Below are 13,300 nucleotides of genomic sequence, written 5' to 3' on the forward strand. Positions count from 1 at the left end.
AGTTCTTCCATCGTAAGCCATGAGGTTCCTGGATGCGAGTGTGCGCGTGGAGGCGAGAGGGGACGGAAGCCGGTCCCCACGGTCGACCGGGGTGAGGGGAAGCCGACCCAAGAGCCTGGTCATCCGAACCTGAAACTGGCGCTACCCATAGGACCAAACGGCTCAGACAAAGACGAGAGCGCTCCGCGACCCGCTCCCGCCGTCCGAACGCCTGCTCCGTCTCACCTTCCGCAGCTACCCAATGAGGCCGCTGCCTCCCCGCCAGGAAACAGACAGCCGCGGCGAGCCAATGGGAGGACGGGCTGGCTACGGGGGCGGGCCCATCCCGGAGGCCGCGCCCCCGGGTCCGCAGGGCTGGGGCGGAGCCAGACTCGCGTCAGGTGGTCGCGGGCGTGCGGGGGGCGGGGCGCACGGGGCGGGGCGGAGAGGGAGCGGCCGGCGGGCGGCGGGCACCGGCGGCAGGAGCAGGTGGGAGCCGCCGAGGGGCGAGGCCGCCCGCGGGGGCGCCAGGCGGCGGGCACTGCGCCGCGCCCCTGTCCGCGGTGCGCGCTCACGGTGCGCACCGGGCGTCCTCGGCTCCCTCGCGCCCCGCCTGCTCGGGCCCTACCTGCGGCGGCCGTCGGGGGCGCGGAGCCCCCAGCGCTGCCGAGCCGCATGAACAATAGGCGGCGGCGGCTCCCGCGGGCGGCCGCCCCGCACCCTATGGACCGGCCGCTCCATGGAGTCCTCCAGATCGCTTCTCGGCTGCCTGGCGAGCGCCGCTGCCGCCCCGCCGGGGGAGGATGCCACGGGCGCAGGGGCCGAGGAAGAGGAGGACGAGGAGGAGGCGGCGGCCGAGCTGGGATCTCACGCCGCGCTGCCCTACTGGACGGCGGTGTTCGAGTACGAGGCGGCGGGCGAGGACGAGCTGACCCTGCGGCTGGGCGACGTCGTAGAGGTGCTGTCCAAGGACTCGCAGGTATCCGGCGATGAGGGCTGGTGGACCGGACAGCTGAACCAGCGGGTGGGCATCTTCCCCAGCAACTACGTGACCCCGCGCAGCGCCTTTTCCAGCCGCTGCCAACCCGGCGCGGAGGACCCCAGCTGCTACCCGCCCATTCAGCGTAAGGAGAAGGCGGGCACCGGAGTCGGGTGGGGAGGGGAGGATGAGGCCTGGGGTGGGCGAGGAGAGGTCAGGGGTGGGGAGCGACTAGCCCGGGCTTGGGTAGGGAAGCGGGCTGTAGGGGCTACAGAGAAGCTCCAGAGCCGCAGGCCCTGCCTGGCACACTGGTCTTCACCTTCCTCGGATTCGCTCAAGTATCAACTCCTGAAACCCCAGCACGAGCCTCCGTACTCCCCACCCCCCTTCCCCTCCCTCCCTGTGCCCCTCCAGATCTGGAAAGGTTTCTGGGGAGCAGGTGGTTACTGTCATCAGTAACCTTAGTTCCCCAATCAAGGACCTGGCGGACCTCTTCTGTGGCTTGTCCCCGCCTCTTAAAGGTATTTGTCCAGAGAGAAGTGGAGGTGTCTCCCGCCTGCCTGGGCAGGCTCACGAGTCCCGGAAGCTTGTGTGAACTCAAGAGTCAGGTGCCTTTGAAATCTCGTGTTGATTTCTTGGGCTCTCGTACTGTATTTCAAAGTTGTACCTTGAGGAGTCTCACCGCAAAATGTGTTAGGAAAGGTGTGCGTGTGGGGACAAAGCCATGAGTGTAGAAATAATTAGAGGGAGAAAGTATGTCTGTCCCTCGTGGGAGTTCAGGATCAGCAGGTACAGTGGTTAAGTCCTTGTACAGCCTAAGTCCTCAACAGCCATATGGTTCAGACAACGCATTTTTTTTTTTTTCATCCTAGATCTTCGCCTATATTTGGCATTGGCCAAATCTCAGAGGAGCCAGGCCCAGGGTTCCCTCCTAGGGCCTTTCTCCCTGTGTCCTGTTTTTCACCAGTTTCCCAGGAACCCCCTGTTCCATGCCCCTAATGAAATTTTCTTCATTTTTTTAAAAAGGAGTTAAATTGCCATTGTAATTCCTTAATCACTTGTATATATTTGGTTATTTTAGAAGATGGGAATCCCTCCAAGTACAGTTTATAGCATTTAATAGTTTCCATAATTCTAATTAGAAGGCATTCTTACTATATTCATAGTAATTTGTTTCTTGTCTTATGTACTTACATACTTTGCATCCTACTTTATAAAAGTAAGTCGTTACGAAGGGCTAACTTGTAAAAAAAAAAAAGGAAAGGGCTAACTTTGAATATTTAGTTTTAAATTTTCATCCGCAATAGTTATCTTTCTGACTTACTTGTTTTTACATGAACAATTACATTACTTGAAGATAAATTTTAAATGTAATCATAGCTCCTTACCCCCCCCCCCCCTTTGGGCTTTTGACTGTCAAATTGTTCAGATCTCTAGTTCTCCTTAGATGTTTCCCCTTTCATTCAAAGTTTCTTGTTTATACATTTTGATGTTTATAATGCCTGGGAATAGCAAGCCACTTTAGATTGTTTCTGGCTGCTACATATTTTTGGTACTTTGGCAGTACCAGTCCTGCCTTGGTGTTTGGAATTAGTCTTGGAGATGAACTTGGTTCTCTGTGTAGCCCTGGCTGTCCTGGAACTTGCTCTGTAGACCAGGCTGGCCTTGAACTTGGAGCTGCACCTGCCTCTGCCTCCTGAGTGCTGGGATTCAAGGCCTGTGCCACCGCCTCCTGGTCCCAGTGTGGTTTCGAGTGAGATTTTGAGACTCTTTGTGGGCGGAGTTCTGTGATGTTTTTAGGGACAGCCAACATGCGTGTACAAGAAGTCCATGAGCGGCCCTCTCCATTTCCTCAGCATCTTGTGCTCCGGCTGTCATCGCAGTCAGGAGCAAACATGACTTAGGTTAAAAGAACCTTTCCGCTGAGTGCCAGACATGTCAGTGGTGTGCTTCGTTCAGAGGTGAATCCCTGTAACGTGGCCAGGATTTCCCTTTTGTAATAGGCAGTGCCTTGGCTAGGGTGGGTCCTGAATCTGGAACCCAGATGGGAGGATCTTGTGCTTGTGGAAAGAACTCACCTGAGGAGCTTGGCATTGAAAGTTCTGGTAAGTGCCCTAACTTCACCTTGTGTGTGACTGGCATTATTCTTGATGGCTCACAAAGTTCCAGCCAGAAAGCTCACCCTTTAGTACTTGGTTAAGTGTGTTAAGTACTATGTTAAGTACCAAGGGCTAAAAGGATGGTAGGAGGGAGACCAGTGGAGTAAATATGAAATTTCAGTCAGCGCTTTGGAAAGACACGAGTGTCTTGCTTGGGACTTCTGTTAGTGTCACTCAGAAAATAAAGATGATTGACAAAACTTTGTCCCCCAGGACTTGGAATAGTAAAGCCACTGACATCACTTCCCCTGGGTTGCCCTTTTGAACTTCCCCTCTGGGGCTCACAGCATGTGATGTGTTCAGGGTTTCGGATGGAATACCTAAGTCTAGTCAAGCAGGGAGAGTCAGGTTTGGTTTCAAGTATCATTTTCAAAGTGAAGATTTTGCTTCAAGCCTTATTTCAGAGCAGGAGGGGAAATTAATCTTTTCGTCAAAGAAAATATATACTAGTGATATCATAAGCCATTTTACATTCTGTTTTTATCCCTCCACTGTTAGAACCAGGGGTTGGCTCTCCATGGATGACAAATCTATATAACCTGGGTGCTCTCTCATCTTTTTTTTTGTAAAAGGTGAAAAAATGTAAAGCCCCAGGTAGTCACCCTGGGAGATACATAACTGTTAAAGTGTTTCTTCTATCCTAGTGTCAGTCTGCTTGCCACACAGAGTTAAGGTCACCATTAACTTATGCTTGTTTCTCCTGAATCTACCACAAACGTAAGGGTGCATTTTTAGATATGCACAAGGCTTGTGTGTATGTGCATGTGTGCATGGGTGTCTGCTCATGCTTGGAGGATGCTGGCCGTGCTCTGATGATCTCTGCCTTGTCGCCTTGAGTCGGTCTCTCACTGGCCCCGGAGCATTTTCAGCTAGACTGGAGGTCCCAGTGACGCCCCCCTGTCTGTCCCCTGCGCTGAGGATACAGGTGTCTTGGCCGTGCCATGCCTTTCATGTGGGTGCTGGAAATCTAAACTCCACTCGCCCGGTGAGCTCTCTTACCCACCAAGCCATCCCCCACTGAGCCTAGGTTTTTGTTGTTGTTTTCGTTTCTTTTCATTTCCTTTTCCTTTTAACGCAGGATCTCACTGTGTAGCCCAAGCTGTCCTTGAACTTAAGATCCTCCTGCATCTACCTCCTGAGTGCTGGGATCACAGCTGTGCATCACACATTTGGCTTTGTAGGTAACACTCTGAAGTGAACAAAGTATACCATTCCCTTGCCCCCATGCCTCCAGGATGGGCCTGTGCAGTCAGTCTCCAGAGCATACAATCTAGAGGAAATAACATCTTGACTCCAACATGATATAAGGTTTTGTTGTTGATATTCCTGGAAATAGCCTCCCACAGAAAAAAAAATTTTAAAAATGTACTGAATGCAACCTGATGACCTGATTCTTGCTTAAAACTAGGTCTTGATTGGAGCAGAGAAGGAAAGGAGAGCCTGCATGCTCTCTGAAGCTGAAGGTCTACTTCCTGGAAGCCCATCGAAGGGACTTCTTAGCAGGGAGAGAAAAAGAAAGTCCTCGCTCCCCCTTCTGGGTTGTTTTTGTCTGTTGGAAAGCTGAGTTCTGTACTTTTCTTGCAGGCTGGCTTCCTTATGTTTCTAGGGAAAAGCTGAGCTCTTAGCTTCCACACAGAGAGAGGTCACCACTTTTCCTTCCACTCCAAGGGTTTGTCTCCGCACAGCAGCTAGAGGAGCTGTCCTTTTCAGCACCGTAGACCAGAATCTCATCTTTTATACTCTCAGGCGGTTAGGTAAACATTGAACACCTACTGTGTGTTGAGAACTGTGCTTCAGAGCGAGAAACAGAGAGTCAGTGAAAGAGAACTATTATACTTAATTAATGCAAAGACTTTGTTGAAGAAATAGGCTGATCAATACGATTCATTGAAGAGGCGCATGGAGCTTTTCACCAGTGTAAGGGCTGGTAGAAAAAATAAAAAATAAAAAGAACATTCCTTGCCTTCAGAGACCAAGTAGGCATGTATTTTTCAAAGGGGTTTCTAATCTCTCTTTGCTGTCAGCATGTTTTCTCATTCATGTGGATGACATCAGGCAAAAGTTAGTAATTAGTCAGGATTCATTTTTAGGACTCAGAAACATTGAAGCTATTTTAAGCAAGAAATGGATTCAGCACAGGAAATTGGGTGCTTGCAGAATTGTTGGCTTGGAGAAGAGGCTCTTCTGGAGAGCGCTCTGGGCTGAACCACCAAGACCTTGGTATTGTTCTCACAGACAACGCTCAGCATCTGGAGCTGCCTCAGGAACACCCTGCTGTGTCTGCAGCCCGGAGGATGGCAGCCACTTCACTATGGATCATTTATTTGCACAGCTATGGAGTTGGTGACTGGACACTGACATGCTGCTGCAGACTGCCATTCTTGCCAGGAGAGGCAGCCAGAAAATAGTCTCCATCTCTCTTTGTTTTGCAAATCTTGTGTCTCTCTTAATTCACATCCAGTAACTGCAGCAAGGGATCTTGGGATTTGTAGTTTCTTAGCTTTCTAACCTCTGGTACTAAAAGGTGAGGTGCTAGAAGGATATTGGGATAGGTGCAGATTGCTACTCTGCAGCTTCTTCCATGTCCTTTTTTTTTTTTTTTTTTTTACCTCAGGAGGACCCCCCTCCCTAAGAGACAATAACTTTCCCCCTCTTCTTTATTTCATGTTATCAGGGACTGAAACCAGGACGGTGCAAGTACTAAGCATGTGCTTGCCTGCTGCACTTGGAGTTCCACTGCATCCTCAAGGGGTTAATTAGCCGCAATGAACTTTGGGGATCAAGATGGACTCTCCTTCTTGTGTGCATAAAGATAGTCCACCTGACTTTTCTTGAGGGTTTCCTTGGTGTAGATAGACAGTTGCATGGCAAAATACAAGTGAACACTGGAAGACTGGAAGTACTATAATTAAGCAAGAACAAAAATCTGAGTGCCACTAGCATCTAAATGAAGAGTGAGGTGTGATGGGGCCAGCCACACAAGAACAGTCATCCAGTTTGCTCTTGCCAAAAATCTACAAATGCATCTTTGTTTTCCTAGGTTTGGTTTTGTTTTTCCTGGTAAAGTATGTGGTTGTTCTCTTCCGGAAGTCCTGCCCACCCCTTTTAAACAGATCTAGATTGTTTATGCCCTACCTAGGTAAATTCCTTTTGTTGTTCACCCACTAAATATTTGGCCCAGTGAGCACAGTGGTGGCAGACAGAGTTTCCGTCCTGTGGTTGTCATAGAGTCACAGGTGATAGGCAGTGAATGAGTAATTAACTAGTGATAACCTTGATGAGTCTTGCAGAATGGAGTTAGCTGCAAAGGTATTTGATGAGCTTGCCCACATTTGGTCTTGAGGTTAGGGGAAGTTTCTCTGTGAAGTTGGCATTTAAGTTCACATGTGAGGGATGAGTCTGAATCAGCCAAAAGAGAACAGAGAACAGGGCTTTAGGAGAAACACATGAAGCAGGACTGTGTTCACTTCTTAACATCAAATCTAGCCGGAGAGTTGTAATCACTGGCACCTGTCTGTGAAAGCTTTTGCCAACGCTTCTGAAGGTGTATCCAATACCTTAGGCTCAGATTCTAGGCCTCAGAGGCGGAATGAATTGTTGAGGTGACTGTCAGGGATTGGCTTCAGGCGCTGATGTTCCTCACGTGGCTTCTTTCCTATACCTCTTGGGAACCAGACCCTGATGGAACCAGATCCTGGAAGTCTTTCACGTGGATTCAGTTCTTTCCATGTTCAGTACCTCTGAGGCTCAGCAGGTTTGTGTCACTGCAAGGGCCCTCTTAATGGTTCTTTCTTTTGAGACAAGGTCTCCATTTAGATCAGGCTGGCCTCAAGCTGGCTGTGGAGCTTAGGTTGACCCTGAACTTAGGATTCTGTCTTCTTCTCCTTAGTGTAGGATTATTGGCATGCACCACCACACTGCTTTCTACAGTACTGTGGATTAAACCCTGAGCTTCATGCATGCTAGGCACTACTGACTGAGCTGCATCCCAGTCCCTTAGTGGCTCTTGGCTTCAGGCCAGCAGTTCACAACCTGAGTCTCAACCCCTTTGGGAGTCAACTGACCCTTTCATAGGAGTCATATATCAGATACCTGTATATCAGACATTTTCATTATAATTCATGACAGTAGCAAAATTACAGTTATGAAGTAGCAACACAGATAATTTTATGGCTGGGGGCCAGCACAACACGAGGAACTGCAGTAAAGGGTCGCACATTAGGAAGGTTGAGAACCACCGCTCCAGATTTTCTTTTCCATTGTATTTCACATGGCTTTCAGAGTCGGTGTCCTTTGTAAACCACAAAACTCCCCTTCTGAAGGGTACGTACGTACGTGGCCCTTGTTTCTTATAGAGTGTTGTTAAGCCCTTCAGAATTGCTCAAAAGCTTATTACCACCAGGTCACCCCAGCAAGCTTGAGTCTTATCTCATCCCAGTACACAGTCCAGCTGCTGCGGACTTCCTGATGTACTTCACATGTTATGTACCCTGAGCCCCCATGTTCCTGCTCATGTCCTCTCTGCCTAGACTGCCCTTTACCCCATCCCTTTCATTGTTCATTGAGATCCTCTTCTCTTCTAGGGCCCTCTCACACATCCCTTTCCTACTCACCTCCCCCCTCCTGCTGTGGGAGTCAGTGCCCTTCTTTATTTACTGATCATATTTCTACAGAAGCTGTTTGCAAACCAACCTGTGCGCCTGCTTAGCCCTGGGTTGTTGCTTCCCACCACTAAGAACAAATGAACCCAAGCGATTTTCAAAGAAGGTTGTCCCAGTATTCCTTGAGTTGAAATGGGGCAGCCGTTGTACAGGATTCTTCTGATAATCCAAGGTGGATGTACTTTACAGTAAATACCCATCGGGCATCTGTTATTTGCTAGTCACTGAGAATAATGCTCACGGAGCTAACCACAGTCCCTATAGCTTATGGACTTTTCTTAGTGGGGAGACAGAGAGGCCCGTTTACCTATGGTGGCTTTGTTTGCCCATCCAGTGGAAGTTTGGTTAGTTATACGCTGTTCAAAGTACATTGTTGACTTTCTGTTTTATTCTTTCAGTGTTAGAGATTGATTTTTCGGAGCTAACCCTGGAGGAGATCATCGGCATTGGGGGCTTTGGGAAAGTTTATCGTGCTTTCTGGGTAGGCGACGAGGTCGCCGTGAAAGCAGCTCGTCATGACCCTGATGAGGACATCAGCCAGACCATAGAGAATGTTCGCCAAGAGGCCAAGCTCTTTGCCATGCTGAAGCACCCGAACATCATTGCCCTCAGAGGGGTGTGCCTGAAGGAACCCAACCTGTGCTTGGTCATGGAGTTTGCTCGTGGAGGGCCTTTGAACAGAGTATTGTCTGGGAAGAGGATTCCTCCGGACATCCTGGTGAACTGGGCTGTGCAGATCGCCAGAGGGATGAACTACCTACATGATGAGGCAATCGTCCCCATCATTCACCGAGACCTTAAGTCTAGCAACAGTGAGTATGACGAGCTGGGCTGGGCTGGGGTGTGAAGAGCAGCCACACCCCCACTCTGTGGCTTTAGTAGGCATGGGTCCCCAGTGGAGCCTACATCAAAGCATTCTACCACTGAGTGATGATGTGGAGTAAGAGGAATGAGGCGCCTGAGTGGTCTGGGGTAATTGTGAACTGATAAGAGCAGGCAGAGTTGCAGTGTTTTAAATCTGATATATTTATTTCCTGCTTGTGGGAAATGTGTATGTAATCTCCCAAAAGAAGATATCCCCTTTCTAAAGTAGCAGAGAAGGCAAACCTCTACACCTGTCTACATTTTCACCTCCACATCTCAGCTCACTGGAGAGCTGAGAAGAAGGGTGTGTGTTTAACTGTGTCCCTGTTCAGGTGGCAGTGTCAATTTGGAGAGTGTGACCTGTCTAGCATTGTTTTAGACCTCCTGTTAGCCCAGGGGTGCTATTAATGAATTCCATAACCACTGTGTAATTGCAGGGAACCGAGAAGTAACTGTGTATTAAATGCATGGAATCCATAAAGTGGCCTGTAAAGTCAGTGTTAGGTGTAATTAAATGATAAGTTGGTAGAGACTTCAGTCTTGCACGTGGGCTGGCAGAACAGCTAGGAATTTGCTTCCTGGTGCTCTCTCTTGTCCAGGCTGACTGCAGAGAGGATACAAGTGACTAATGGTTTGTGTGTAAGATTTTGAGTACTATGTTCCCGAGAGGAGGGTATTTCAGGCAAAGAACTTTGGGGCTGACATAGGCTCTTGGGACTCCTCTCTGCATCTGTCTGTTTTGAGCCCAGTTCTTCAGACCTTGTTTTCATTTGACCTGTTCCTAACATGAATCATTTTTTTGTCAGTGCTGTTGTAAGTCTGCTTTCCAAAATGAATTCACAATTTGCTGTAGAGAATTAAAAAATGCAAAAGAAGGAAGTGTTTGCAATTCTTTTCCTTAGTGAGAATGGGTATTTTTGTTTGTCTGCTTTTTGTTTTTTGTTTTTCTTTCTTTTTGGTTTTCTGAGACAAGGTTTCTCTGTGTAGCCTTGGCTATCCTGGAACTCACTCTGTGTGTAGACCAGGCTGCCTCAAACTCAGAGATTTGCCGACCTCTGCCATCCAAGAGCTGAGGTTAAATGTGTGCACCACTACTTGCCCAGCTCAGGACAGGTGTTGACATTTAAGAAGTGTGTGTGTAGAAAGAGTGCTATAGAGAGAGACACTATACTTTGCAGTTGCTTTTAAATGGACTTTATTTTCGTTATCCCTTCAGTCTGAACTTTCTTTCCTCTTAATAGAAAACATCCTCTTTTCGAAAATATAAACAGGTATGGAATTTAATGGTGGGTGTGAAGGATTTGAGTTATATGAGATAAAATCTTACCTCCCCTTTTTTCTTTGCTGTGATTTTATGTTGTTTTTTTTAATCCTTTCTCCAATACTCCATTCTTTATATATATTTATTGAATTAAAACTTTTGGTGACTGATTTCAGCCCAGAGGTTGCTTTAGGTGGTGGGAGAAGAGGCAGCAGATGCATTGGTAGAAAATGTGATGTAGAAACTGAATTCTCTAACTTTTTCTTCTCTCCTTACCATTCTGAAAGCTAGGTAGGGCACAGTGATGTTACATAATTCGGCCCACTGAGAAATCTGGGCCAGGATAATGGAAGTGTCAAAGTTTAAACTTTGACCATAATCTGAAGCTACATGTAGAAGGTTTTACCTTCTACAAGATTATTGTTGTGAAAACAAGGCTCTTGTGAAGATGTTGCCTTGCCAACTTGTGCTGTTTGTAGGAGAGGGCTGGAGACTTTATGTCACTTTCCAGGAGCCAGGGCTCTGGTTCTGTCTGTCCTTGAAAGCAGAGAGCTTTCAGGGAAGGCGTGAGCTTCTGCATAGGGAGTCTCTGAAAGGACTTTGTCAAGGCATAACTGGGATTGCCCCGTTGGTGCCCATGTCGGTATAGGCTGTAGCTCTTACCTGTGAGCAGTAGTTTGTGGGAGGGTGTTTGCCTGGGATTGTGTCTGGCAGCATGAGCCCAAAGGCGGCATCACCCCACTGCAGTCATTTCAGAAATGGTATGCTGCCCACTTTGTTCATTGCCTCCATTTTGGGAATTGTGACTTCTTCATGTTTTTTAGACATGGGGACACTCTTCTGTTTTCTCTTTGTTTTTATTAGGGCTTACAGAGGGTTGGATATTTGGCAACTGTCATATGAGGGCAGAATACCAGAAAGTGTATGCTAGTGGAGCTTGAACTGGTCCAGAACAGAATATGGCTGTGTGTGTACAGAGGAGAAGGTAGCAGTGGCATCCAGTTGTTAAGGTCCTAGTAAAAAGTGGCCGATGAGAATGTTTTCCTAGCTGGGTCACCTGCTGCTCGCATTTGCTGTTTACTGCCAGTGGGCTGTGTCGGGGTAGAATGTCTTTTGTTAGTATGTGATTGGCACTGGGTGTAGGTTGGTCTCAGTGAATGGCAGCAACTGAGAGATAGCCTCAGCTGCCTTTGAAAAGAAGTCTGAGGGTTCCAGGGCAGCTGCACAGTGTGCTCAGGGCTCCAGGCTCCTGTTTCTTATGTTTCATCTCAGCACCTAGCTTTCATCCTCACTATTTCCTTCTAGTCCAAGATGGCCATGAAGGGTACCCATTATTTGATCGAGGTACTGGCCTGAAGGAGGAGGAAAAGAACGAAGGTTCTGCCTCCCTCAGCTGAGTCCCTGCCCGGTAGCTGCCCAGAAGCCCCATTTAAATCCGCTTTCTTGCATTAAACAGGCCAGAATGTGCTAGTTGAAGAAGGGCTTGGAAATAGAAAGGTAGCCCGACTAATAATCAGGGTCTCTTACCACAGATGAGCGTAGAAGAGGCAGACAGCAGCCTTTGCCGTAGAGGCTTCATAAGGAAAACCATTATCTCAGATGTTTAGTATCACACAGCCAAGGAAGTTAGCCAGGCCCTGAGATGGAAAACTTAGGCCGCTTTTAAAATTAATGCCCATATGCTTCTTTACAATATTACATCAGCAGCTTGAACATCATGCTGTAAAAGTACTTGTAAAAAGCCACTGCCTATAAACATGGATCTATGTCTGCTTCAAACTGGGGAGACCAGTTACATGTTACCAGAGGCACTGGGGAGTGATGGTCTGGGAAAGGAAGGCTTGTCTTTGCGGTAGGTATGCATTTTGCAAAATCGCAGTTGAATAGTTCCATAAAAAATTACAGGGTGTAGCTGGTGAAATGGCGTAGCAGGTAGTGGCACCTGCTGCAAAACTTAAGTTACGTGGTTGGTTATATAGCTCAATGCTAGGGCTTGCCTAGCATGTCTAGGCCTTGGGTTCAAGCCCAGTCCTGCCCAAAATAAAAGTCAGATGAGATGCTTGAAAAAGCTTTGAGAAACATAAGGACTTACAAGGAACAGATACTGTTACTACTTTATTTTAATTTAATAACATTTTCCTTCTCTTAAAACACACACACACACACACACACACACACACACAAAAAAAAAAAAAAAGATCTGGAGAGATGGCTCATAGGTTAAGAGCACTGGCTATTCTTCCAAAGGTTCTGAGTTCAATTCCCAGCAACCACATGGTGGCTCACAACCATCTATATTGTGATCTGGAGCCTACAGGCACACATGTGGGCAGAATAGTGTATACTGAATAAATAAATAAATAATAAATCTTTAAAAAATACAAAACAAAGATTAAAACAATATGTTATTAGTTTTTTTATATGTTTATGAATTTTTAAAATGCCTATCTTTCTTATCCTTATAAGCATACTGCTTGGTATGTGCTTTTCTTCCTGGTTCTGTCAGTTTGTTCCTGGGCCCTAGGCTGATGCTTGCCCACTCCTGTTGGACAGCAGGGGTATCTCCCTGGTTTTTTTTTTGGACAGCTGGGCATCTCAGTGTTACTTTGTATGTTCCTTTTGTAAATATTTTAAATTTTTTTGTATTTATGAATAGTATCAGCTGGCTGGGCCATAGCATTCACATTTGGTATTCAAGTTTGATTTATCTCCTCCTGTGCCTTCAGTAGGACTCAAGTAAGGTTGGTTTTGTTTGTTTGTTTGCTTGCCTCAGTTTTTAACATAGAGTCTCCTATAGTCTAGGATGGCCTTGAACTAGCTCTGTAGTCAAGACTAAGCAACACATTCTTCAGTTCTTGCAGAGGTGAGTGGAAGTGTACTTGGCTTGGTTTGGGGCTAGTTATACTTGTTCCCCGCCCCCTTTTAGATGACAGTTTGACATTCTTCTGAGGTCCTTGCTGGCCTATCCGTCCTCTCCCCAGAGCTGGTCTCTGTCCCCCAGCACACACCCTGTCTTTTGCTTCCAGCATAGGTACAAGAGCATGCCATGGCTCTCGGCGTGTGCATCTATAGAATGAATGAATGAATGGTTAGTTTAACTGGATTATTTATAGGTTCTTTTTGCTTTGTTTGTTGTTTTAAGGCTCCTCTTCGTAGCCTTAGCTATTCTGGATCTGCTTTGTAGACCAGTCTGGCCTTGAATGCACAGAGATCTGCCTGCCTCTGCCTCCCCTAGTGCTGGGATTACAGTTGTGTGCCACCTCGCCGGGCCTACTTATGGTTTCTTAGCATGTAGAAATCCGTTTATCGAAGGATGTTATTCACACCGTACTTGCAGAGTTTGCTTCTAATTCTCACTGTAGTCCCCGGGCCTTGACCTTTTCTGGAGGCCTGAGGG

At 47.4% G+C, this 13,300-nt stretch overlaps 1 protein-coding gene across 1 annotated transcript in view; it reads left to right on the top strand.

Annotated features, from left to right (window-relative positions):
* Window positions 1-467: 467 nt before the first annotated feature.
* Window positions 468-13,300, top strand: part of Map3k9 (mitogen-activated protein kinase kinase kinase 9) — a 63,420-nt gene continuing 50,587 nt past the window's right edge. The window contains exons 1-2 of the mRNA XM_055593102.1: window positions 468-1,103; window positions 8,177-8,590. Coding sequence (XP_055449077.1) covers window positions 719-1,103; window positions 8,177-8,590 — 799 coding nt within the window. The 5' untranslated portion in view covers window positions 468-718. The remainder of the gene's footprint in view (window positions 1,104-8,176; window positions 8,591-13,300) is intronic.

Source organism: Psammomys obesus, unplaced genomic scaffold, assembly GCF_907164565.1.
Source record: "Psammomys obesus unplaced genomic scaffold, mPsaObe1.curated_primary_1811, whole genome shotgun sequence".
NCBI lineage: Eukaryota > Metazoa > Chordata > Mammalia > Rodentia > Muridae > Psammomys > Psammomys obesus.